We start from the raw sequence: 27,325 nt of genomic DNA on the forward strand, positions 1-27,325 counted from the left end.
CAAAGCCGCTTCAAAGTTGCGCGGGAAGAGCCGCGCAGGCGCAGTAGGTCGACTAGGTGGGCCACTCCTGGAGGTGGCGAGCCAGGTATCCGGGCGAAAGCGAAGTCGTGGTCTTGCGAACCGTGAGTTATAAGCTTGTTCCGTGGCGCGGAGTTGTGAGGAGTTAGGAACGCATTCCCGATTGCGGTTTTGGTTTTGTCGCAGTGCGGTTTCTGCCTTTGCCTTGGTCGGTGGGATCCCGCGGCGGAAAGTGTGCGCCTGCGCACAAAGCTTCCCGTTGGGGCTGAGGAGCAAGGTCAGCTGAGCTGGAGGCCTCGCTCCCTGTAGGCTGCCCATTCATTCGCCTTCCCTCCCTCCGCCCGGCGCCCCTGGCTCAGTCTCTTAGTTCCTCACCTGTTTGAGTCAGGCCTTGAACGAGCTTCCTGGCGGGTCTTTTTAGGGAGCAAACCACCAGTCTTTATCCTCAGGTCAAACCGTCGGTCCCCTCCCCCATCCCCTGAGGCTGGCTTCCTCCGCCTCTGAGTCCTTATCCCCATTCTGCATTCTCAGCCCCTTCCCACCTCTGCCTGCAGCTCAGAAATCCCCCCACCCCCTGCTGGATTCTGGGTGGGGAAAGTAAAGCAACTAATTTCTTGGAAATGCCACTACTTCCCTTACTCTGGGGGTTTGGACGTATGGTGCGGTTTTTTAAATGTTTACCCCTTGAGGGCAGTGACATTGTTGAGTGCCTGGTTCAGCGAGTGATTTCACCTTCTTTCTCTCTGTGTTCTGATTCTCACAGCTGCTGTTCGCCCCTCTGGCCATGACTCCTTAGCTGGCATTTTGCACCCCAGTTGTTTGTGATGGAGGCCTCTTTGGCGATTCAGATGGAGGAGCCTATGGTGTTTTCTCCCTTGCTTGACTGTGGCAGGTTTCAGGCTGAGGACTCTTTAAAAAAATATGAGCAGACTGTTAAACTTCCAGGTATGTGTTTAGCACCAAGCCCTACAGTTCTAAAGATACTCAGGCAGCATTCTGTGTTTTCTACTGCATTAAAAACCCTCTTATTAAGGTGAACTGTATGTTTATGTAGGGTTTTACCTGTCCATATAGTTTCATAAAAATCGAGATTTGGGATTGGATTGCACTTTAAGAGTCTGTCATTTTACAGATGAAGTTGATACCGTCTAAATATGAGTGGCTTTCTAGGAAAACGTGTTTGTTGGTGTCTAAACTGGAATTTCTCTTCTAGATCCATTCTCTTTCCTCACGTTACTGCATAAAGCTTGGTTTTAGACATTGACGGGGAGGGGATTGTCACTTAAATATTCAGAAGCAGAATTCACTGACAAAAATGAAGTCATTTGTAGCAGTGATAAAGAACCCTGTCTCACTACATGAAGTGTTTGGCTGTGCCACAGACTTTAGGTTTAGAAGATGATTGAAAATATCAGCTCTTCTACACTAAAATAATACACCAGCTGGACATGGTGGTAGACACCTGTGATTGCAGCACTTAGAGGTGGAGGCAGAAGGCTCAGGAGTTAAAGGCCAGCCTGGGCTACTTGAGACCCTTTCTCAGCCCCTATCCCGAGAAAATAGTGTGTGCCTTCATACCTGTTTTGGCACAAATTCTGGGAGGTAGTGGCCATTTAATAGGTATGTTTTTAAATAGAGTTCCACTTGATTCTATCCTTTCCCTAAAAGCTTAATCTTGGTCCTAAGGAAATTTGGGTTTGTCAAAATAGATACTATTTTTTACTTCATTCCTGGTATGTACTTTATGTGTACAACCCAAAAGACTTCACCCACCTTAAAAATAATTACATATTTTTTCTTTCTGACTAAAGCTAAGCTGATCTTTGGTGACACAATGAGTACCTTTCTTGTGTCCCTCTTTATGGTGACGAACACCACTGTTATTCAATGCTAACACCTAAACTTGAGGGTTATCCTTCACTTACCCTTTGTATTTGTCCCCTGGGTGCAGTCATTCAGTTTTATCTTCTGGTAAATAACATGTGTGGTATTCTCTCCTTTCCCATTTCTGCCACATTAATTCATTTCCATATTCTTTGTTCTTGGATCATCATTAAATTCCTTACCTGAGCTGCCTACCTCCTTTTCTGTTCATTTTTCAAATTCATCTTGTATGCTATTAGATAAATCTTAAAATACCACTTGTATCCAGTTTCTTGGGTGCTGTCTCCCCCCTTTTTTACAATCACCTGTTTTCGGTTATTAGTTATTAGACACTCAGTGCAATGCATAGTCATCATTCCTGTATCATTTAGCGCTCTGTTTTGTCTCTTGAGTTTGGCTTCTGGTGCGCATTGTTCATTAAGAGGGTGTGTATGACCGAATCTGATCTGGTGCTAGTGTTATTTTCTGAGGAATACTACTTTTCTAATACCCTGAAAATCTGGCAAATTAATGGGGTCAATTTTACTCCCTCTTTCAAAAGTTTTATAGCTTTTACATAACCCAACCATAGAACATTATAAACAGTGCCTGTGTTAATTTATAAAACATGCTGAAATTTTATCCTTGTGATTCTTTTATATAACTCTTCAAAGCTGAAGCTTGAAATCAAACTTGACTTCAGTAAAGAGTAAAACTGAGGGCTAGAGAGATGGCTCAGCGGTTAAGAACACTGACTTCTTGCAGAAGACCTGGGTTCGAATCCCAGCACCCACATGGCAGCTAACAACTATCTGTAACAACAGTTCTAGGACGTCCGACAGCCTCTTCTGTTCTCCGTGGGCATTACACGACATGGGTGCACTTACCTATGTACAGGCATAACACTCATACACATAAAATAATAATTAAAAAAAAAAAAAAAGTAAAACTGCTGAGGTCCCGGCATGCACCTGTCTGTTGGTCTAATTTGGAATGTGCTCAGATTAGATCATGAAGCAGTTACGTACCTAAGCCTGACTGGCTTCTTTCCTTATTGAAGTTATGGTTTTGATTGGTTACTGGAAGTTTTTAGTATATCTTTGCATATATCTAGAACAAAGAAGAGTACACAGTGATTAAAAGTATTAAATGCATGATAGGAAACACAGTGAGACAGATGAATAGCAAGGCCCTTTAGTTTGAAATATTTATTGGAGTTTCGTAACATGACAAAGTTATATATACTTATTGCAGGACATTTAGAAAGCCAAAGCAAGAAAATACTTTTCTACTACTTAGATATTGCCAATGTTGAGACTGTCTTGCATTCCTTTAGTCATATGTAGACATAGATCCAGATAGAGAGAGGTGGGGGAGCAAGCAAGTATAAACGCACATGTGTGCACATTGGATTTAGAGGCCAGAGGACCACCTTGGGTGTCATTCCTCAGGTACTGTCCATTTTTTTGAATCAGTCTCTTTGTCCTAAAGCTCACCAGTTAGGCTAGGTTAGCTGGCCAGTGAACCCCAGTGTCTGCCTGTCTGTGCCTCAGCTCTGCAGTACTGGAATTGCAAGTATGTCACCATGCCCAGTTGTTTCTTTTAGCATGAGTTCTGGGGATCTGACTCAGGTCTTCATACTTGCACAGCAACATTTTACAATCTGAGCCATCTATCCCTAAGGTGCATAATTTTAAAAACGAAAGTTGGAATTATAATCAGCTTATTTCTAACCCCCCTCCACCCTGCAGTGTTAGGAAACTTATTTAGTTTTGTGCATGCTGGGCACATGCTCCACCAGTGAGCAGCACTCCCAGCTCCTCTAGTCTTTTACTTACTCTGTATCATAAACACTTCTTAAATTCTTGACTATTCCACAGTTTGGCTTACATGCCATTGCTTAATATGCTATAACTTAATTGTCTTCTATTGTTGAAGGTTTAAATCATTTTCTGGTTTTCCCTATTAAGAAAAATGCTGCACTGCACAAAGTGCCTGGCATAGGCAGATTAAATGTCAGATTAAATGTTTATTATGTGTTTGAGCAGACTTGGTTTTTAAAGATTGTATGTGCCAAGTTTAATGAGAAAGATTTATTCAGTAAGAGTGAAGTGTAAACTACATACCAAGTGTCTCTACTTTAGTGGTAAACTATTCCAGAAGGGCTTGACACCCAAGTGCATACCTCTAAAACGGGTTACAAGGTACCATTTTGGTTTGTCCAAGACAGATTCACTTTGCACCTCTTGTCACAGAATAGTTACTGGTGCTCCCTTTTCACAATTTAGAGCATTCCAGTTTGTGTGACATTGTATGATTCCCTTAACTATAGGAAATGTAAGTGAGTAAACAAAGTCCCAGAATAAACATGGCATATTCCGATACTCAGCTTTACTCTATGGTGAAGCATTGAAAACATACTCTTCATGTGATGCATACTTACTAAATATCTATTCTTTGCAGGTCCTTTTCTAGATGGTAGCGATAAATCAGTGAAGAAAACATAAATTAATGTTCCCAAGCAAATGGAAAGAGATGGATAATAAATAAAGGAAATAAATACTGTGTTCAGAAGTGATTAGTGTTTTGAAGAAATACAGGCTAAAAGAGTTAGAAGTGTGGGAGGAGATTGGATTTTAAGTATACTCAGAGGAAGCCTCGACGAATTAGTGTTTGAGCCAAGACCTGAAGGTGATGAAAGACGAGATTGTGACTGTAAGTGTAGTTAGTCGGAGACAGAGAAAGCGTCAGGGAATGTTTGAGCTAAGTAAAGCATAAAGATAGAGAAAGAGTGAGTTATTCACGCATTTGGGGAAGAGGATCTGAGACAGGAAATAACAAGTGCACTATCCTCATCACCAGCCCATCCTCAGATAGAGCATTTCATACAGCGACTAATAAAAGCAAAAGCCCTGAAGGAATAAAGTTAATAACTGTAATTATAACAGTAAGAATTACCACAGTTATGCATTTTGCACACTTAGTATTTACTGTGTGATAGGCTTTGTGTATAAAAACTATCTGGGGGCTGGAGAGATGGCTCAGCGGTTAAGAGCACTGACTGCTCTTGCAGAGGACCCGGGTTCAATTCCCAGCACCCACATGGCAACTGCAAACCGTCCTTAACTCCAGTTCCAGGGGAATCTGAAGTTCTCTTCTGACCTCCAAGGCATTGCACGACACGGGTACACTCACATACATGCAGGCAATACACTCACACACATAAAATAATAAGTAAAATATAAAAAAACAACTGTATTTGGAGGGGTGTGTGTGTGTGTGTGTGTGAGAGAGAGAGACAGAGAGAGAGAGAGAGAGAGAGAGAGAACTTAGACCATGTCCATGCGCTGTCCAGATGTTATGAATACTATTATGACATTTTTATCCCAACTATTTCCTTCTGTAGATGAGGAAACCATGGCTGGGTATGTTGCTCAGTGGTGGAGCGCTTGCTTAGCATGCACAAGACCCTGGATTTGATTCCCCACCACTGCAAACAGTAATACACAGATAGGGAAACTAAGAGTCACAGAGGTAAACTCTGCTCAGTAGGTTCTCACAGTGGAGCTATGCTTCTCATTTAGTTCTAATCTCCTCCAGTGTTGTGTTATAGTACCTCCTGTTGAAATCCATGTGAACCCTCCAGTTCACCCGTGATACAGATGGAAAGGTGAGGGCAACTTACGTAAGCTCCTGTTTCTTTAGATGGATCAGGGTAGTAGAACACTGCACTAGATTTTCTTTTACTTGTTATTTTGTCTCTTAACTTTTCCTTTATTCTTTCAAATCTGTTTTCTACTTAAAATCTTTCTGTTGCATTCATTTATCATCTCTGCTTTTCCCTTTTTAAATTTTGGTTGTTTTGTTGGGGTTTTTTGGGGGGAGCGCATTTTGAGACCGGATCTCTCTGTAGCCCCAGTTGGCCTGGAACTTGCTCGCTGTATAGACCAGGCTGGCCAAGACCTCACAGAGATCCACCTGCCTTTGCCTCCCAAGTGCTGGAACTAAAGGCATGTACCACCACGCCCAGTGACTTTTCCCTTTCTTGACAACTTTGTATTTCCATATCTCTCCTCATCCCAGTCTTCTGTTCCCTTTTCTTTTTAGCGTTTCTACCTATAATAGTTCCTTCTTCCTAAAATGTCTTCATGGGAACAGAACCTCTCACGTTTGAGGTGATTCTTTCTAAGGTTTTTAGTTCTTATTTTTCTTCTTTGAGGTAGTGACACCATCTGAAAGCTTGCTGGCACTATCAGAAATGTTTATCTCTGCCACCACCTTGTGCCTCTTCTACCTAGTAATATTTGCATTCATTCCTCTGATAAAATTATCATTGTTTTAAGAATAAGGGCCTCTGTCTTTTATACCAGACTAAATTCCCAGAAAAGCACAGCTGGACCAATTTATTCATTTCTAAAATATACCCATTGTTGTATTTAAAAAAAAATACATTTTTTTTCAATATTTAATTTATTATTTTTATGTGTATGTGCGTATTGCCTGCATGTAGGTAAGTGCACCCATGTCATACAATGCCCATGGAGGACAAAAGAGGCTGTCAGATCCCCTGGAACTGGAGTTAGGGACAGTTGTTAGCTGCCATGTGGGTGCTGGGATTCGAACCTGGGTCTTCTGCAAGAACAGCCAGTGTTCTTAACTGCTATAAAATCTCTCCAGCCTTGAACATTTTATTTTTTACTTATTGTTTTTATTTTATGTTTATGAGTGTATTGTCTGCATGCAACTAAGTGCACCCGTGTTGTGCAGTGCCTGTACAAGAGGTCAGAAGAGACTGATGGATCCCCTGGAACTGGAGTTATGGATGGTTGTTAGCTGCCATGTGGGTGCTGGGAACCCGGGTCCTCTTGTAAGAGCAGCCAGTGCTCTTAACCACTGAGCCATCTCTCTCTCCTAAGATTCTCATTCTTACTCTGCCAACATAGTGATAGTGTGAAGAGCTGAGCACCGAGTGTAAAGGCACATGCCTGTAGTCCAGCATTGAGGAGAAGCAGGAGGCCAGCCTTAGCTACAGAGCAAGACCCTCTCTCAAAAGACAAGTACTCCGGGAGTAACTCTGTGGTGGGGTGCTTGTCTAGAATGCACAAAGCCCTGGGTTCTAAACCATACCACTGCAGGGAGAAGAAAAGATAATGCATGTGGCAGTGCTTTGAAAATGTCTTAAAAGTGTGCAGGGTATAGTTACGGAAAGTTAGCTGATGCTTGGGCTAGATATTGCAGTAAAATTTGGTGATTGTTACATGGCTCTTTTTTGTATCAGTAGTTTATTAGATTTTATCTTACTGCTTCCCCTTATTTTAGCTGTGTATGCTTTTTTCTAAAATTTTATGTGTATGAGTGCATTGCCTGCATGTATATAAGTGTACCTATGTCGTGCAGTGCTAGCGTTGGATTCCCCTGAAATTAGAGTTATGGATAGTTGTTAGCCACCATGCGGGTGCTGGGAATCAAACCTGAGTCCTCTGCAAGAGCAGCCAGTGCTCTTAACTGCTGAGCCATCTATCTAGCCCTCCTTTTATATTTATTTAAAATTACCAGTTTTTCAACTGATTACTGCTAGATGAGGAACAGCTGACCCTCCTAAAACAAAGACCTCTAGATAGGCTGACTAGATTCACCAGAAGGGCAAGTAATGGGGAATGGCTTGGTGAGCCGACAACACAGCAGACAGTAGCAGGGATATCAGAGTATAAGGGCTGTAGTGGGGGGAGGGAGGCTATGGGAGGGTGCTATCTGGGAAGTGGGTGTTAAAAAAAAATGTTTTTTTTAATTTGCCAGTTTTTCTAAGATCTAAGAGAGGATATTGTTAACATTGAAACTAATTTTTAATACAGTTTTTTTCAAAAGCTAGAGAGCTTTAGTAGACTTTCTGAGGATATACTATGAATATTCAATGCATAAAACTTTTACTAGCCTGTAATATTTTGTGTCTTTGGTAAAGGAAATAGTTTTCAAGAATGTTGCACTGGGTCCTTAAAATGCTATCTAGTGATCACATCATCAATTGTTAATTCACCATTTATTTATTTTTAATATAGGTCTTACCATGCGACCCAGTCTGGCCTGGAACTTACTATGTAGACCAGCCTGGTCTCAAACTCACAGAGATCTATCTGCCTTTCTCTCTGGAGCACTGAAGTTAAAGGCATGCACCACCATGCCCAGCTCTTTTATTTTTATACCTTGGAGTTTTTGTTTATTGTTTGTTTTAAAATGTGGTCCATGTAGTCAGACTGGCCTCAGACTTGCTGTGTAATTGAGGTTGGCGTTCCTTGAACTCCTGATCGTCCTGCTTTCGTGTCCCAGGTCTGGGATTACTGGCGTGCGTTGTCATTTTAGGGTTATGGTTGTTTCTTGTTTATTTTTTTTCTCTGTCCTGGCCTCAAGTGATCTTCCTGCCAGAGCCTACTGAGTAGCTAGAACTACTGCATGTACCACCTTGTGCCGCTTTAGGCCTTTTTTCCTTTAAACTTAGCGTTTTTATCTTAAAGGGCAAATATGTAATAACAGTGTATCTCTCAGTGAGGAGTTCCAGTAGAGTAGAAATTTGGTATGTCAAATTTTGGGTCTCTCTATTTGTTTTTCTGCTAGTCAAAATTTTGCATCTTGCAAATTTTTAGCAACTTACGGTGTTTTGTTACAATTTTGTGACTAATTATTTTAAAATAGATTTCAGTGAATTCTTTTTTCATGTTAGAAATTATAAGCCGCATATGGTGGCAAATCCTATAAAACTAGCACTTGGGAGACAAAGAGGGAGGGAATCACAAGAGCAAGGCCAGCTTAGGGCACAGAGTGAGACCCTGCCTCAAGCCAGTGTGAATAACAAGAAAACTGTAAAATATCTCTTACTGATTGTAACTATGAATTCTTGCTTCCTTAATAGGTGTTAAGAAAGATATTGAGAAGCTTTGTGAAGCTGTACCACAGCTTGTCAGTGTGTTTAAAATCAAGGACAAAATTGGAGAAGGTAAGTTAAGGGTATATCTTGCTATCTTTACAAGGATTTTTTCCCCTTCTATTTTCCTTGTATAATCTTGATTTTTTTTTTCATTATTCTTTTTTAAAAATCTCTCACTTTTTATGCCAGGCGTGGTGGTGCACACCTTTAATCCCAGCCCTCAGAAGGAAGAAGGAGGCAGATCCCTGTGAGATCCAGGCCAGCCTGGTCCACATAGTGACTTCCAGATGGGCTGGTACTAGGGAGATCCTGTCAAAAAACAAACAAAAAAAAAAGTATCTCACTTTGTATAAATAAATACTTATAATAAAATGAACAGTCATAATAATCTAGTACACCATTAAGACATTTGTTAATCTCATAACATTGTTTTCTTAATATTTTTTAAAGCCTAATATTGAAAAATCTAATAAATTGTTCCATAGGCACCTTCAGCTCTGTTTATTTGGCCACAGCACAATTGCAAGTAGGACGTGAAGAGAAAATTGCTTTAAAACACTTAATTCCAACAAGTCATCCAGTAAGAATTGCAGCAGAACTTCAGTGTCTAACAGTTGCTGGGTAGGCAATTTAAAGACGTTTTAATTGAACTGGCTACATGTAATTTGTAATACTTAAAAGTGGAAGTTTAATAGGAATGATGAGATTTTATAAAAGTTTTCAGTTACTTGTTTGTTGTTGGCTAGCTTTTGCCCCTAACCTCACAATAGTAATTTAAATTTTTATTAATTCTTTCCAACAGAGCTTCTCTTAAGACCTGGCTTGACCGCCTCTTCTTATTCCATGTCCTTTTGTAACTTTCTTGCCAAATGTCGATCGTGGCCACATGGTTTAGGTTTGATTTTAGTGCGGGGAACTCTTGTTTCACATCCCCACAGCTATTGACAGCATTATCTCATGTGTTGTATTTAGAGCAGAATCTTTTGGCATCTCAGTTTCTTCTAGGTTATTCCTGTAGGTTTAGGAACATGATGTAGTGTTCACCCTCCTGAACTGTCCTCTGTCTTTCAGTCGCTTTATCTGTCCTTTGCTCACTCGCATGGCCAGACTCCTCAATTTTTTACACTTGCCATTCTCACTTACACACTTCCATTGACTACACACTCAGTTGGCACTTTCTTCTTTGGCACTAAAACTACTTTCAGTTAGTCAACCGTGACTGAGTTATCATTTAACATAATTAACTTTTTACATTTCTATTTTATTATTATTAGCATGCATATGTGTTTCTGGAGGTCAGTGAACAACTTTCAGGAATTGGTTTTCTCCTGCTGTGTGGGTTCTGGAAATTAAACTCAGGTGATCAGACATGCACAGGGAAAGAACCTTTACCCCCTGAGCCATCTCACTGGCCCATAATTTTTTTTTTTTTAAACAGATGCAGAAGAGTTGCAATTTATGGGGTATGATGAAATGTTGTTATAAGTGTATAATGATCAAATTGGGATAATTAATTCATTTCCTTAAACGTTTATCTTTTTTTTCGTGTGTTGCAAACCTTCAGATTCCTCATAGTTCTTCGTAAGATATGTAATAAATTACTGTGAACTATAGTCACACTACTGCACTGCAGAATGCTAGACTTTATTCCTCCCAGCTATTGTTTGATGTTCATTATCCAGCCTTCATGTATCTCCTGCCCTCTAGTAATCCTGTTCTACCCTCTACTTGTACGAAATCAACTCTGTGGGCTTCCATATATAAGATATATATTTGTCTTTGTGTCTGACCTATTTCATGTAACACAGTGTCCTCTGCTTTCATCCGTGTTGTCCCAAACGACAGATTTTTTATGACTTAATGATTTTCCATTGTGTATGAATGTACCATGTTTTCTTTATCCATTCATCTGTTGGTGGACACTTTGATTCCATATCTTGGCAATTGTGAACAGTACTGCAGTAAACATGGGTGTGCCCGTATCCCTTTGAAACACAGATTCATTTCTTCCCAGTAGTGGGATTGCTAAACTATATACTGGTCCTAGCCTTAGTTTTCTGAAGAACCTCTGTACTGTTTTCCATAGTAGCTGTCTGTAAGGATTCCCCTTTCTCCACATCCTCATCAGCATTTGCTGTTTTGATTTTCATCTTTAAAATTTTTTTAAGAACTATTTTTGTTTTGTGTATGTGAGTGTTTTGCTTGCATGTATGTAAGTGAACCTTTTTCATTCAATGCCTGTGGAGGCCAGACAAGGACATTGGATCCCCTGGAACTGGAGTTATGGATGGTTGTTAGCCATCATGTGGGTGTTGGGAACCAAACCCAGGTCTTCTGTGGGAGCAGCCAGGGCTCTTAACCTCTGAGCTATCTCTCTAGCCCTAATTATTTTTTCATTGTAGCCATTCTGATTGTAGTACAGTGGTTATTTCATTGTGATTTTGGTTCACATTTCTCTGATGATTGATGATGTTGAGCATTTTTTCATATGTTGGCTGTTTGTATGTCGTCTTCTGAGAAATGTCTATTCAGATCATTTCCCTATTTTTTAATCAGAGTATTTGAGGTTTTCTGTTAATTTTTAGAGTTCTTTATATACTATGGATAATAATTCCTTATTGGATAACCAGTTTTCAGATACCTTGTCCCATTATGCGGATTGTGTCTTCACTCTGTTGATTGATTTCCTTGAGGAGCAGAAACTTTTTAATCTCATTTGTCAGTTTTTGCTTTTGTTGCCTGTAATTTTGGGGGCTTACATACAAAACCTATCATTGCCCATACTAATGTCTTGGAGTATGTCTGCTGTATTATTCTAGTAGTTTCTTGGTCTCCAGTCCTAGGTCCATTTGGAGTTTTGTTTTTATACATGGTGAGAGTTAGGGTCTCATTTTCATCTTTCTGCATGTAGGGATCCAGTTTTCCCAGTGTATTAAGAGACCTTTTCTCCAGTGTTAAGTTTTTGGTTGAAGATCAGTTGACTGGGTATGTGGGTTTGTTTCTGTGTTCTCTGTCTTGTTCCATTGGCCAATGTGTTGGTTACCATGCTCCCATCATTCTGTTTTGGTTACATGGCTGTCTGGTTTGTTTTAAGGTCAGGTGTTGTGATGCTTCAGGATGGCCTTGGCTATTTAGGGTCTCTTTCATTCTGGTGAATTTTAGAATTGTTTTTCTAGTTCTGTGAAAAGTGCTGTTGATATTTTGTCGAGACTTATATTGAATCTTTAGATTGCTTTGGGTAGTATGGAGAGTTTAACAGTTTCTCCCAAACATGGCCATGGTGTCTTTCCATGGTTTTGTGTCCTCAGTGTTTTGTGGAGATTAGCATGACTGATTTGAACATTGTCTTTCTTTTCACTTCTGTGCTATCATTCCCTCCTTAGTCATTCCTCTCCTCCCTCTTTTCTTCCTCAGTACCCTTCGCTAGCTTTTCCTCTTATTCTGCATAGTAGCTGAAGGTTGAAATTCCCCAGTGTTTCATCCTAGGCTTACTTTGTTTTTCCTTAGGTAATATCCTGCATTTCCATGTGGCTTATAATAATGTTTCCCCAAAATATATATCTAGCCTCAGCCCCTTTATTTGCATGACTTCAGATTTGTATATATTCAACTCCCTACTTGACATTTCCACTTGGGTGGCTGGTACACGTTCCAAAATTCCTATGTGAAAAACTTAAGCTTTGGATGCTGGACAAATGGCACAGTGGTTAAAATTGCTTGCTGTGCAACAGTGAGGACTTGAGTTTGAATGTAATAAGCTGGGCCTGGTAATGCACTTGTAACTCCAGCATTGTGAGGGATAGAGTCAGGAAGATAGCTGGGGTTCACTGGGTGCCAGCCTAATAAAAAAAATATGAGCTCCATGTTCAGGGAGAGACCCTGACTCAAATGAATAAGGTGGAGAGCGATAGAGGACAACACCTGATACCCTCCTCTGGCTTATGTGGATGCATACAGGTGTGCACATCTGTACAACTGAGGAGATGGTGGTAACTTTTGCACAAGTGTTCTCATTTATCTGTGCAAAAGGTACCACCATCTCAAGCCAAATACATAGTCATCATCCTCAGTTTCCTTATTTTTCCCTAAGTTATGCCCATTACCAGGTCTTAGTCATCTGACTCCAAATGTATATAAAAACTCACCCAAGCTGAGCATGGCTGTGCATACCTATAATCTCAATACTTGAGAGCCAAGGCAGGAGGATTACCATGAGTTTTTAGGCTACAGATTGAGACCCTGGGTCAAAAAAAAAATAGTACCACTTCTCTCTGCAAGTACTCTCCCAACTTCTTGCTTGGCTTCCCACTTAAGATGGTATGAAAGTTAGTGTTGACTGTCACCTAGACAGGCACTAGGATCACCTAGGAGACAAGCCTCCAGGCATACCTTTGAGGGATTATCTGGTTAAGGTTAGCCTCTGATTCTGAGGAATTGTCTTGTTAGGATAATTGATGTGGGAAGACCCATCTTAACTGTGGGCAGCACCATTCCCTTGGTGGGAACCCTGAACTGAATTGCTCTTGGCTTCTTGATTGAGGATTTGAAGTGACCAGCTCCTTCAACCTCCTGCTGCCTGGAGTATATCCTTGAACTGTGAACCAGAACGAACCCTTTCTTACTACTTGCTTTTCTTAGGTTTTTGGGTTTTATTTTTTATATATACATGTGTGCATGTGCACCCATGCCCTTGTGCATACATATACACAAACACAAAGCCCTAAATTTTAATCTACCCTCCCTAGCCCGAAAAAAAGTCTGTATACCAAAGAGGTGCTTGCACTCCCGTGTTTATTGCAGGACTATTCACAACAACAAGATATGGAAACAAAGTGTCCATCAAATGAATAGACGAAAAAAGTATAGTAGACATACATGATGTAAAATGCTTAGCTCAGAGCTTGGCTGATTATAGTGATGGTCAATAAATGTGACTTATTTTTAAAATTTATTACTGTCAGCATCTGCTACTCTTGTTCACCTTTCCCTTCTCATTCTGTTAAAACTGTAAATATGTTTGAATATAGTAAACTCATAAAGTGCTATTTTTGTTTTAAAAGTTTATCTTTTATATGTCAGTTAAATATTTATGCTTTCTGATTTAATTTTGAGCTTCCTAGCAATATGTTTGCATTACTAAAATTGTTCTTATTTTTTTGAAGGCATAAAGCTACATGCATTTGACCTTCCCTCTAAAGTTCATTATGTGTTTTTTCCACTAGGGGAGAAGACAATGTCATGGGAGTTAAATTCTGCTTTAGGAAAAATGATCATGTGGTGATTGCAATGCCGTATCTAGAACATGAGTCCTTTTTGGTACGTTTTAATAGTTCTTGAATTTTAATTAGCTAAATGTTTAATTGAAACAATTTTGTGACCTCGTGACTTTATTTTAGGACATTTTGAATTCTCTTTCCTTTCAAGAAGTGCGGGAATATATGTTTAATCTCTTCAAAGCTTTGAAACGGATTCATCAGTTTGGAATTGTTCACCGTGATGTTAAGCCCAGCAATTTTTTATATAATAGACGCCTGAAAAAGTAAGTATGAATAATCCCAGAAAATATTTACCCCTAGTTGAATTTGTGCTATGGAGTTCATCCATTGCTTAGACATACACCATAAAATAAAGCATCAGCAAGCTCCGATGATTTTTCTTTAAAAGTTTTATTAGGATTGGGGAAAGGAAATGCAACTGAAGAAAATAAGATATTATTTTCAATAAATAATGTATATCATAAGACGTGCCTGCCGTGGTTCAACCAAAAGCATTTAGCTAAAAGAAATTTAGAACGTAGCACTTGTTGGCCTTCCTATGTCTCTTATCTCTAGGCTTCATGGGTTTTTTTGTTGTTGTTTTTTTGTTTTGGTGGGGGGGTGAGAGAATTAGGTGACATTAATAGTTCATTTTCTGTTTTAACACCAAAGTTGCTGTTATGCACTTTTTTTGTGGATTGTGTAGGTAAGGGATATAAGCTGAAAGTTGAAAGTAGCATTTATGTTACTTATATAAGTATAGCACAATGACTATGGTAAGAAGATTCAAACTATAGTTCTTTCTGGGTTTTTATTGTGTTTTGTTTTTTTGTTTTTGTTTGGTTTTGTTTTTTCGGTCTTTTTAAGACAGGGTCTCCTATAGCCCCAGCTTACCTGGATCTCACTATGTAGACCATGCTGGCCTTGAACTTACAGAGCTCTGCCTGCCTCTGCCTCCCTGGGACAAAAAGCTGCACCATCATGCCCCGGCTTCCTTCTTAGGTTCTTATGCCCTTGTTTTTTTCTTTTTAATTCCATTAATCTTGTTTAGTTAGAAATACTTACTGTAACGTCATCTTTTCCACTGCTGAAGAATCAAGGATTTTGCTTTTTTGTTTGTATTATGCATCCCTCTTCTGCCCTGTGAGTACAGACTATGAGAAAAGTAGAGAGGAGAGCAAATACCTGTTGGGTGGTTGAAGGGCACACCTGATCTGGAACTCACTGTGTAGACCAGGCTGGCCTTGATCTCACAGAGATCTGCCTGCCTCTGCCTCCCAAGTGCTGGGATTAAAGGTGTGTGCCACCATGCCCAGCTTGAATATTTGTAAATTCTTAGCTGGTTCTACGAGTGTGATTTGAGAGCATAACAGAGTTAATTTTGCTACTTAGGTATGCCTTGGTAGACTTTGGTTTGGCCCAAGGAACTCCTGATACGAAAATAGAACTTCTCAAGTTCGTCCAGTCCGAAGCTCAGCAGGAAGGCTCTTCACGGAGCAGGTACAATGGAACCATCGGAAACAAGAGTTCGTTGAGTCGCCCAGCATCCAAGAATCTGGATCAGCAGTCTACCACAAAAACTTCTGTCAAAAGACCCTACACCAGTGCACAAATCCACATTAAACAAGGAAAAGATGGAAAGGTTCTACCTTTGACATTTTTGAGATACAAATGGTTTTAGGAATGTTTTTTCTTCGGCCAACAGAGGGAGATGTAATGATAGGCTAGTACTTGTGATTAAAAAGTTTTCCTTTTTTATAAAAAAACCTTTGTTATGTTTTGAATTGATTAGATTTCCACTAAGAATGGTACTGAATTATTTTGCATACTATTTCAAACTAAAATTTTTGTTACCAATTTATGATCTTTGTCATATGATAAAATGAAAAATAATGAATTTTCCCCTGCATATTCTAAAGTTTAGATTAATGTCCTTTTTTCCCCTTCTTTTTTAAAATATATTAGTTACAGGAAAAAAAATTATAAAGTGTCTATCTCCATTTTAGCTGCACAAGAAAGCGTGGCATCTATGCAGCAGCTTTAGATTTTTTTAGTTACATAAATATATGTGTTTGGACTGTGATGAAATCGTATGAGTGTTCAGAGTTCTGCCTAGACTGTTTTCTCCTCTCACAGAAGTGTTGGTGAATGTCTTGGATATAGCTGTTTTTCTTTCATGTCATTTAGCTCTTTCGAGACTGTGGCAGAGTACAGCTGGCAGAAAGTGTTACAGATGTAATCCATATTTTCCTTGTTTTTGTTGGTATTGTAGGAGGGATCTGTAGGCCTTTCTGTCCAGCGCTCTGTTTTTGGAGAAAGAAATTTCAATATACACAGCTCCATTTCACATGAGAGCCCTGCAGTGAAAGTAAGTAATGTAGCTTAATAGTTCATGGTCAGTCAGCATATTTAGAGAATTTAGGGACTCAGTAGAGTAGCTTTTGTGTAGAGTTTGGCTTTGGCAGAAGATATTGCTGCTTTGAGCATTTACTCAAATTTTCATCTTTAATTTTTTTCCTGAATTTCTCTGGTCGAATTTTTCATTGTTTTTGGTTAACTATTACTCTTCTTTCTCTAAAGGGACATTGGGAATATGGCTAGAATGTAAGCTCCTAGCACCTGCATAGTTGTGCCACATAGCTAATAGTGTCTCAGTGTTAGGTGACCTTAAATTGACTTAGGATATGCTGTGACAGCTAGACAACTCAAACAAAAAATGAACTCTAACCAGTGTAATTGTGCAGGTTCTGATTCTGAAATGGAGTTAGACACTAGACTGTAACTGTTATTACTCTTATAATACTTTCGTAATATATCAGGAAATGTTCTAATAAAATGAAAACTACCCGGGTGTGGTGGTGCATGCTTTTAGTCCCAGCACTTGGGAGGCAGAGGCAGGTGGATCTCTGTGAGATCTAGGCCAGCCTGGTGTACATAGTGCCAGGCTAGCTGGAGCTATAGGGAGACCCTGCCTCAAAAAGACCAAAAATAAAGTGAAAATGAAGTAATTTGCCAAACTTAACTGGTAAATTTTAATGCTGTTTGGCAGAAAACCTAACAAAAGTCTTTAAACTTTTTTTTTTTTTTTTTTGATTTGGTTTTTGAGACAGGATCTCACTACATAGCCTAGGCTGGCCTCAAACTTGGCAATCCTCCTGTCTCAGCTTCCCTAATGCTGATATTACTAACATGTGCCACCATGTCCAGTGGTCTTAAAACATTTTAATAGGCAAGTGCTGATTTGCAGTCCAGTAGCCCCTTCAGCAGTTTTAAAAGAGACATTTCTGCTACTGCTTTTTACCATGCTATCATTCAAAGGCATCATGCTAAATGTCCTGAGAATAGAAAATATGACTTTTCTTTTATAGCTCATAAAGCAGTCAAAGACTGTGGATATAATATCAAGAAAGCTAACAACGAAAAAGAAGGGCATTTCTACTAAAGTTATGAATAGTGGCGTGATAAAGAAAACTGCCAGTTCTTATCCATCTGTCTTGACTTGCGACTGTTATGGAACAGATAAAGTGTGCAGTATTTGCCTTTCAAGGTAATGTGTTTCAATGGTGCTGTAAAGTCACCAGCATGCTGCCCACAAGATCAGAAATTGAAATCGCTTAAGTGGGATATTGGTTTAATGAGTAAGGAGAGTAACATGGATCTGTGAGCTACAGGCCCGATGCCCAGCAGGACTTCAAAGTGCAGATGATTATTGTTGTCATATATTGTTCATTTAACACACATGCTGTTTCCGAAAAACATGTTTGCTCTTCCCTGCAAATAGGGATAGAGAGTGGCTCTTGGAGATGCCCAAGTTGCTTATGTTGTTTGCTGATAGAGTTTTCTTTGTTCTTTCCCAAGTGGAATAACCAGGACCAATAACAAGAGTTCCTCTTTGCCATTTTTCTGTTTCCATTAAACTTGGTTTTTATTGTCTCTTTCCTGATTAACTCAAATCTACACATGAATAAGTATATTAACAATCACCTCCAAGCATCATTTTTATATAAATTCCTGCTATGTTCAATTTTTCTATTATGGTTTTTTATTATCTATCATCTTTTTATATTTTATAAGCAGTGGCCTTAAAATCTGGAATAAGGCCGGGAACAGAGTTGGTGAGGGAAATGTGTAGAAACAATCTAGGACGTTTATCACATTAGATTTTCCATTTCTTTATGATAATTTTTATTTATACTGACACCAAGACAAGATTTTGTGTGAATGCACGTTTTTTACTTAAATGAATAAATTTTAGTGTAACTAACTAGGAAATCTTATTTCTTTATCATAAGGCGTCAGCAGGTTGCCCCCCGGGCGGGCACACCAGGATTTAGAGCCCCAGAAGTCTTGACAAAGTGTCCCAATCAAACCACAGGTATGGCACATTAGAAATACACAGTCCAACTCAAATGGATTGTTCCAGATAGATTTTACTTTGTGATCATTATTTATAATATTGAGCTTTCCAGTTTTAAATGCTGTAAACATGTCTAGCAGTATAACATTCCCATTTTTCAGATAGTGTATTTCTTTATGGAAGTTATGATCTTTTTTTTCATTTTAAGGACATTTTCCCCTAGATTGTATTTTGCTTCTATTTAAAAGATAATTTCACTAGGAATTTTGTTACCATCCCCTTTGGAAAGCTGTAATTAGTAGCTTTTGTCAGCTTTAGAATTGTAGCTGTTTACTTAGTACTTCAAAAGTTTTCTGTGGTAGAGATAAGAAATGATTAAAATTATTTTTTTTGTTATGACAAAAACAGTGTACTAGCAGTGAACAGATTTTGAAAAAGATTTCTAAAATCCAGAAAGTTGTCCAACAAAGCTGGAATTCAAGGGGACACTGTGTTAAATAAATAGATGACTCCTGCTATCCTCTTGGATTATGGGCTTTGAAGAAATGTATCCATTGATTGTATGGTTGTCCTGTGCTTGCTAGTAATGTAGAATGCAAAATAGAATGACCATCTGTTCACATTCTAGTTAGGACACAGTCTCAGAATTAAAAAATGACCTTTCAAATATGATGATAAAACTGTACAAGGTATTGAGGGGTTACCTTACCCCGAGGGATTATAAACGAAATTCGTGGAAGGGATGACCTCTGAGAAAGGACCATAAAGGAGAGTTGGGGGATTAACATTGAGTATGAACTAAGGAACTCAAGAAATAGCATAGTCTCGCCATGCAGGAAATTCTTAAAAGTTTAGTGTCGTTTGAGTGTAAAATGGAAGTCAAGAAATGGTTAGAAATAAACCTGGAAAGAGGTCCAGATCACACTTGTTAAACAGCTTTGGCTGTGTACCATATAGACAGCCATTCAAGGAAACCAGATGGTATTGATTCTAGCTAGGTCACTCTGGCACATATGCAGAAAGAATAGATTTAGAGGCTGGTATCCTACAGTGGTCCAGGTGAGAGGTAGTTAAAACACGAATAAGGACATTTGTAACAAGAATGAAAAGAAAGGTAAGAAGTTGGAAAAACAGAGTTTAGTAGGTAATTGGTCATCAAAACATGAGCATAGGGTACAGAGGGAAAAGGCATCCAGATATTTATCGCATTAGTAGCCTGAGGGCCTTGGATATGTACCAGAAAATGAGGTGGAGGATGAGGGAGAGGTAACTGGTTTACAGGGAAAAGTAAAATTGGATTGGGTGGTAACTGGTTTGAGATATTTGTGGTACATTCAAGTAGAAATGTCCTGCAGAATAAAAGCCGAGTCTGAAGCTTCAGGAAGGAGCTGGACTGGAAACAATAAGTGTCTTTATATAAATGGTAGTGGGCTCTGTAAAGTGGATGGAACTGTCAGGGAGAATGTGCAGGGAAGGAACTCTGAGGCACCTCAGCATGTTAGGCTTGGAACAAAGATTGAAGGAGCAGACAAGAGTACAGATGAAACCTAGACCAGTGATGAGTGGCCAAGGGAACAGAGTAGTAACTTGTTAATAAATACTGGGACAGTTAGGAGGAAAGATGGCCCTAAAAGAAAAAGCATGAATTTTTTTTTAAAGTATTTTTTTGTATATACATTTTTTTATTTATTATTTTTATTTTATGTCATGGGTATATTGCCTGCATGTATGTGAGTGCACCCGTGTCGTGCAGTGCCATGGAAATCAGAAGAGGACGTTGGACTCCCCTGGAACTGGAGTTAAGGATGGTTCGTAGCAGCCATGTGGGTGCTGGGAATCGAACCCGGGTCCTTTGCAAGAACAGTCAGTGCTCTTAACTGCTGAGCCATCTCTCCAGCCCCATGAACTTCTTAATTAAAGCTGAGCTAGTCATTTTTTTGTTTTTGTTTGGTGGTGCTGGGGCACAAACCCAGGGCTATAGCTGAGCTAATCTTAACGGTCAGTACATTTCACTAAAATGAGTGCACTTGCACTCCTGTGTCATAATTCTTGAGAGGCATCCAGATCCCCCCCCCCCCACAGCTGTTCTTTAATTTCCTTTGATCTTATAAAATTTACATTTACTTACAGTTTTCTAATGATGAAATATCCTGTGCAATTCACCTATGCATTCAAGAAAGAAAACTAGTTTGTAGTAAGGATGTCGAAACAGGGTTGTGGCTGTATATTAAAATCACTGAGAACTATTTGGTGGGGACCTCTGTTGGGTCAAGCTTAGGTATCCTAATTTGTTGAGGCTTCCAAGATGAAAGTGCACAGTAAGGGTATAGAGCTACTGATTTAGATGGTGAAATTAGAGATCTGGGATTGTTGTTTAAAGTTTGTTTTCTGTTACAGCAATTGACATGTGGTCTGCAGGTGTCATATTCCTTTCTTTGCTTAGTGGACGGTATCCATTTTATAAAGCCAGTGATGATTTAACTGCTTTGGCTCAAATTATGACAATTCGGGGATCCAAGGAAACCATCCAGGCTGCTCAAACTTTTGGTAAGCAGCTTTGTATATTATAGAACAAAAACAGATGCCTTTTATTATCTCCTAGTAAATTATTATCAAATCTCCTTATAAATAAACTTGTTCAATATTCATAGTTATTTAATCTTGGGAAATTATTCACTTGCTTGAAAATAATGTAATATTGTCAAATACAGAGTACTTAATGACTTACTATTTGAAGCTCAACTTTGTAATCTTTTTTGTCAACCAACTAGAAGAAATCAGTTATGTAGTCTTAAACAAGTAATAAGATGTTAACTCTTTAATTACAGTTTGACTTTTATTACATAAATATTTGTAATAAGTTTTAACCTTTTGTTGTATATTAAATATCAGCTATTCTACTTGGTACTGAAGTTAGGACTGATTTTAGTCTAACAAGGAAACAGCTATAATGTAGTGTTATAAGAACTACAGTGAAAAAGAGAATAGAAATGTGTATTAGCCATTAGTTTTCTTGGGGTTAGGGCAGCAGAGAAGTGAAATGAATGGAAGACTTTCTGGTGGAATGAAAAAAGTGCTGCAAAATAAAAGGTATCTGAAGTTCAGGGACGGAGCTAGGCTGGAAACATGGTTAAGTGTCATGATATAAATGGTAGTTGGAGCTGAAAAGTGGGTGGAACTATCATAGTATGCAGGGAGGGCATTAGAACTCTGAGGAACAGTATTTTGATTTTTTTATCGGTTTTTATTTTGTTTTATTTTTTAAGTTGTTTTATTTTGTGTGTATGGGTGTTTTGCCTGCATGTATGAAAGTGCATGTGTGTCATGCAGTGTTTGAAGAGGCCAGAAGAGGGTGTTAAATTCTGGAGTTATGAAGGGTTGTGAGCCCCCATGTAGGTGCTGGGAACTGAATATGCATCCTCTGGAAGAGCAGCTAGTGCTCTTAACCTCTGAGTCATCTCTACAGCCCCTGTTTTATTTTTTGAGACAGTGTCTCACTCTATAGTCCTGGCTGGCCTGAAACTCACTATGTAGACCAGGCTGGCCTGGAACTCATAGAGATCTGCTTGCTTCTGCTTCCTGAGAAGTTGTGCATCACCACACATTGCCCATAAGCCTATATTGAACATGGGAAATCATGCCCTTTGGAACACAGTGTGACTGAGATGATGCATTTTATAAGACACCAGAAAATTATTTTAGCCTTGCTCAAACTCAAGTGTCCACTTTGGATTTGTTCTCCAAGGGTAATTGTAGTTAATCCTTTCTAAGAGTTTAGGTATATTCTTGAGTCAGATGGTAATACTGAATACCCCTATGGACAGAGTTTCAGTTAATTGAGCTGCTATGTGCCCAGTCCCAGATCAATAATTCTTAAAAGTACATATCAGAATTAACTGACAAATTTTAAGAACCACATATGTCTGCCCTCAGCCTACCCATTCATAGAAAAATGGGATACTTGGGAAGTCTTCTGGCTTGTCAATTTAAAGACCAAGAACTCTTCTAGTTAAGAATGACTGCAAAAATGCCCTGCTTGGGACCAGTGCCAAGGTCTAATGCAGAAGGAAAACTATGTGGTGGTTTTCAGGAGAGTCTCAAAGCAGGCTTGCCAGGAAAAATTTCTACAACTATGTCTTCAATTTGTACCTGTCCTCTACCTATTATAAGAAAATTTTGTTTGAAATTAATGGGATGAATAATACATAAAAGGAAACAGTGTTATTGATATCTTGAAACTAGTATTGCATCACAAAGAATATAGCTTGAGTACATTTGTTCTCAATTAATGGAGAAAAAACTTCCATTCACCATTAAACAACTTTAAGAAAAGTTCGTGAATATGAAGTTTATCAGCCAGCACCAAATACTTTGTTGATAAGCGTGAATTTCCTTCATTGATAGTTAAAGTTGTGATGGGGGGGTCAATATTGGAAGTACAACATCTGATAGGGCAAGTGCCTTGGTAGCAAATTGGGGCTTTTAGAAATTTATCATTGTAGAACTGGATGTGGTAGCCCATGTCAAGCACTCAGGAGACACAAGCAGGTGAATCTCTGAAATCGAGGCTAGCCTGGTCTACGTAGCAAGTTCCAGCCCAACTAGGGCTACAGCGCAATACCCTACCTCAAAAAGAAAAGAAAGAAAGAAAAGAAATTTACCATTATAGTACTTTTCTTATTAAAATGTTGGATAGCAGGAGGCAGAGGCAGACAGATCTCTGTGAGGTCAGGTTGGGACCAGCCTGGTCTACATAGCAAGTTCCAGGCCAGCTGGGGCTACAGGGAGACCCTGTGTCAAAACAAAAACCAAAAAAAGAAAAACCAAAGTAAATGGATACATACCGGGTAGCAGTGAGTCCAGGCTTTTCTAGTGCAGCTTCTGTAGATACCTCAGTCAGATCTTAGAACTCGGAGCTGAGCACAGAAGACTCAAAATTTCAGTGCCCACAAGTCTGTTCCCTTCAAAACATAAAGTACTGACTTCCTGAGATGCGCAGTGGGAGCCCGTTTAGTGTGGAACCTGCCCTGTCTCCTCAGCCCTAGACCCGCCCCATTGTAAGTAGTCATTAAATAACTCATTTAATTCCATCAAATAAGTTCAAAGAAAATGTTGAGCTCAAACAAATGTCTGACACATAGCAGTCTAACAAAATATAATTTGACTAGATGTGTTAATTAGGTTGCTTTCCTGAATACATGTCTCTTTGGTCATGTGCCAAAATTGACACATATGTATATCTTGAGACAGGCAAAACAGATTGTTAACTATCTCGTGTCAACAATAAAGCTAATAAATTAAGAAATAAAACTATAAAGTATCTTCCTCTGGCTAGAATTCCCTAGAGAAAGTAGAAATGATAGTTTGATAGTTTTAAAAGTTAAAAAGAGGATTGATAGGTTGTACCCTTACCAAACTTAGTTTGTGTTGATTTGTTTCCCTTGCTTTCTCCTTTCCTGTCCATTGTCCTCCTTTTTCCTGTCCAGTAATTATACCAAAATATGTAAAAGTGATGTTTTATTACCCAGACTGCTTTGTTGGCAACTCACATACTTCATTAAGGAATCTACACGCACAACTCATTATTTAAAGCTGCATTTCTGTTTAAGTACGTACAGGGCAAAAATAGTCCATGATGCCCGTTTCTGCCCGTATTTTTGCCTATGTCTGATAATAAGCTGTGGGAAGTTATTTTAAAGACATTTGTATTTAAGATATGTTTTTATTATTTTTTTATTATGTATATGAGTGTTTTGCCTGCATATATGTAAGTGAATCCGTGTTGTAAAATGCCTGCAGAGGTCAGAAGAGGGTGTGGGATCCCTTGGGACTGGAGTTGTGGACAGTTGTTAGCTGCCATGTGGGTTCTGGGAATCGAACCTGGGTCCTCTGGAAGAACAGCGAGTATTCGTAACCACCAAGCCATCTCTCCAGCGGGACATTTATATTTAAACAATTTTTGTGTATGTGGCCTATGTGTTGCATGTGCTGTGTGTGCGCGTGTGTATCTGTTAGCAGAGGTCTGAAGCTGACTTGAGGAATCTTTTATCTTTTGCTCTTCACTGTATTCATTGAGGTCAGATCTCTATGAGTTGAACTCAGAGCTTGCTGGTATGGCTAGTCTGCTAACTAGCTTGCTCTGGGGACCCCATCTCTGCCCTCTAACCCTGTAACTACAGGTGGGCCATTTACGTGGGTTCTGGGAATCAGAGTTCTGGTCCTCACCCTTGGCACAGCAAGTACCTTATCCCCTGAGCCATCCCCCCAGTCTGATATTTATATATTTTTTAAAACCTGAGATCTGGTTTGTTTATTGATTCATTCATGAACATGCGTGAGGCTTTATATGTCATGTACAGCATTCGTATGTAAGTCAGCACTCATAAAGTTTGACTCTAATGGTGAAGATATTTGTAATGAATAGTGTTGAGAAAGACAGAAAGAAAGGGACTGCAGAAGGCTCAGCTGTTGTTTGGGATAGGTTGGTCAAGAGCAACATCTCTAAGAATGTAACATTTGAACAGAGAGACTCAAGTAGATAATGCTTTTTTGTTTAGTCCAACGGACATTAACTGAACACTTAGTTTGTACCAAGAAATGGGTAGGTTTAAGGGGTTTAAAGATAATAAGATAGCCCTCTAAAGAGTTCACAGTTCATTAGGTGAGACAGGCAATTTTTATTAGTTATGGCATTAAAAGTAATAATTCAACTCATTGCAGAGTATAAGAGACTTAATTTTTAATTATTTTAAAAATATTTTATTTATTTTAATTTTATGTGAATGAGTGTTTTGCCTGCATGTATGTTAAGTGTAACACATGTACAGTGCCCAGAGAGACCAGAAGAGGGCGTCAGATCCCCTGAAACTGGAGTTTACATTAAGTTGTTAGCCACCATGTAGCCACAGAAAACTGAACCTGGGTCCTCTGCAGGAGCAGAAAGTACCTTTAACCCTCTGTCCAGCCTTAACAGAGACTTTAAAAGAACTGAGTATCAGAACTCACAGATTGAGTTCTTGAGCTAAGTAGAGATGTATGCAAGTGAGTTTCCTGAACATACGAAGTACATCCTAAGCAAAAACAGGAGCCATGCTGTCAAAGACCTAGAGGCTTGGGAGAGGGGATGAAGGGCGGGAGCTCTAGCTGGTTAAAAATTATGGAAGCGGGACTGGAGAGGTGGCTCAGCAGTTAAGAGCACTGGCTGCACTTGCAGAGGATCCGGGCTTGGTTCCCAGCATCCACATTGAGGCTAACAGCTGTCCACAACTCCAGTTCCAGGGTATTCAATGCCCTCTTCTGACCTACATGGGCATTGCACAACAGGTGCACTTACACACATGCAGGTAATACAGGCAATACACATAAAATTAAAATAATTTAAAAATTGTTTTGAATTATGGCAGGATAAAAGGAAGTGGAAGAAGTTGGCAGAGTCAAGCTAGTGCCTGGCATAGCTTACTAAATCCCCGCTTTCTCTTTCTCCTTTCAACTGTCAAATTTGAATACAAGTTAAAAATAGCACGTGGTACTCTGTCTTATACTCAGATATAGATATAGTTACTTGCAAGTCATGTGGCTACATTTATATGTTTCTCATGAGATACTTCTGATATATTCAAATAATATAATAACATTTTTTTTCACTTTTAGGCAAATTGATTTTGTGTAGCAAAGAAGTCCCAGCACAAGACTTGAGGAAACTCTGTGAGAAGCTCAGGGGTGTAGAGTCTAACACTCCCAAATTAACAAGTGATGTGTCACAGTGTACGTCTCATGACCCTGCTTTTTCAAAGAAGACTGACAACCAAGCTTCTTACCGGGTACAAACTTTGCAAGCACAGCACTTAGAGAATCAGTTGTATACAGAGGACAGTAATGGGAATCAGTTGTATACAGGGGACAATAATGGCCATAGGACTCACTGTGATGAGTGTACTGCGAACTTACAAGGCTGGGACGCTGTACCTGATGAAGCTTATGACCTGCTTGATAAACTTCTGGATCTAAATCCAGCTTCAAGAATAACAGCAGAATCAGCCTTGTTACATCCATTCTTTAAAGATATGAGTTCCTAGTAATGATTCTTCATTTAATTACTGGTGTGTGTTGTGAGATGGGATCACAAGTTCTTGTTTTGATCTAAGTCCAGGTCAGGATGAATAATTTATTTTAAAATTGTAGTATTTGCCTTAGTGGCAGATGGTAAAATATAGATTAAGAATTCTTAAAGTGCCTGGGAAAGTTCTTGACATGATTTTGAGTTAAAACCACCCCAGAGCAGTTTTAACTTGGCACATGAGTTCAGGGTGCAAGTCTTAAAAAGTAATGCATATAGTAGAGAGTAAATGAGTCAGAAGACCGTTTCCAGGTTTGTGATAGGACAAGCACTGAGTGTTTTGGGGGAATTTGTTCTGGTGCTGATGCCCTGAGTAGTTCATAGGTAAAGAATATAATTTCCTTTCCTGCAGGTGTACGTTATATCTTTTGTGAATACAAAAACAGTTACTGAACAGAAATGTTTGTCACAGGACAGACATTTAAATCTGAAATTGAGTTTAGATTTATCCATTTTCTAAAAGCATTTCATAAAAGCATTTTTGTATAAAACTTGTCATGGATTTTTCTTTTCTGCTTCACTAAATATACTCATTCTCCTTCTAGATTTTACAGTGTTTTCTACAAAGTTTATGGGTGCTTTATTAAATACTATGTGTATTTATACTTGGGAACCTAATAATGTGCACACTGGTTGATAACACAAAGTCCTTACAACCAAGGTGAATGTTAATAGTCCAGAATGCTGCTTTTTCTCTCTCGAGTGCATTTTTTTCACCATCTTAGTTTGTATAATTATGTCGCTGCTACAAGGAAAAGTGAACATAGAATTGAGAATATTACTGGAAATCTTTTTTC

General features: G+C 39.1%; 1 protein-coding gene across 3 annotated transcripts; it reads left to right on the forward strand.

Annotated features, from left to right (window-relative positions):
- On the forward strand, positions 1-27,072 carry Cdc7 (cell division cycle 7). 3 transcript variants are annotated; one of them, XM_008826824.3, is made up of 12 exons: positions 1-122; positions 782-963; positions 8,786-8,869; positions 9,286-9,421; positions 14,023-14,116; positions 14,197-14,339; positions 15,448-15,697; positions 16,328-16,423; positions 17,424-17,602; positions 18,348-18,430; positions 20,810-20,959; positions 26,063-27,072. In XM_008826824.3, exons 2-12 carry the CDS (start codon positions 843-845, stop codon positions 26,485-26,487), a joined length of 1,761 nt encoding a protein of 586 aa, XP_008825046.1. In that variant the 5' UTR covers positions 1-122; positions 782-842; the 3' UTR covers positions 26,488-27,072. The 3 variants fall into 3 exon arrangements, with proteins under 3 accessions (XP_008825046.1, XP_029416348.1, XP_008825045.1); XM_008826823.3 differs by lacking the exon at positions 1-122 and adding an exon at positions 168-295; XM_029560488.1 differs by lacking the exon at positions 16,328-16,423.
- The last annotated feature ends 253 nt before the right edge of the window (positions 27,073-27,325 follow it).

The sequence above is a fragment of the Nannospalax galili genome, unplaced genomic scaffold (genome assembly GCF_000622305.1).
Source record: "Nannospalax galili isolate Female #2095 unplaced genomic scaffold, S.galili_v1.0 scaffold451, whole genome shotgun sequence".
Lineage (NCBI taxonomy): Eukaryota > Metazoa > Chordata > Mammalia > Rodentia > Spalacidae > Nannospalax > Nannospalax galili.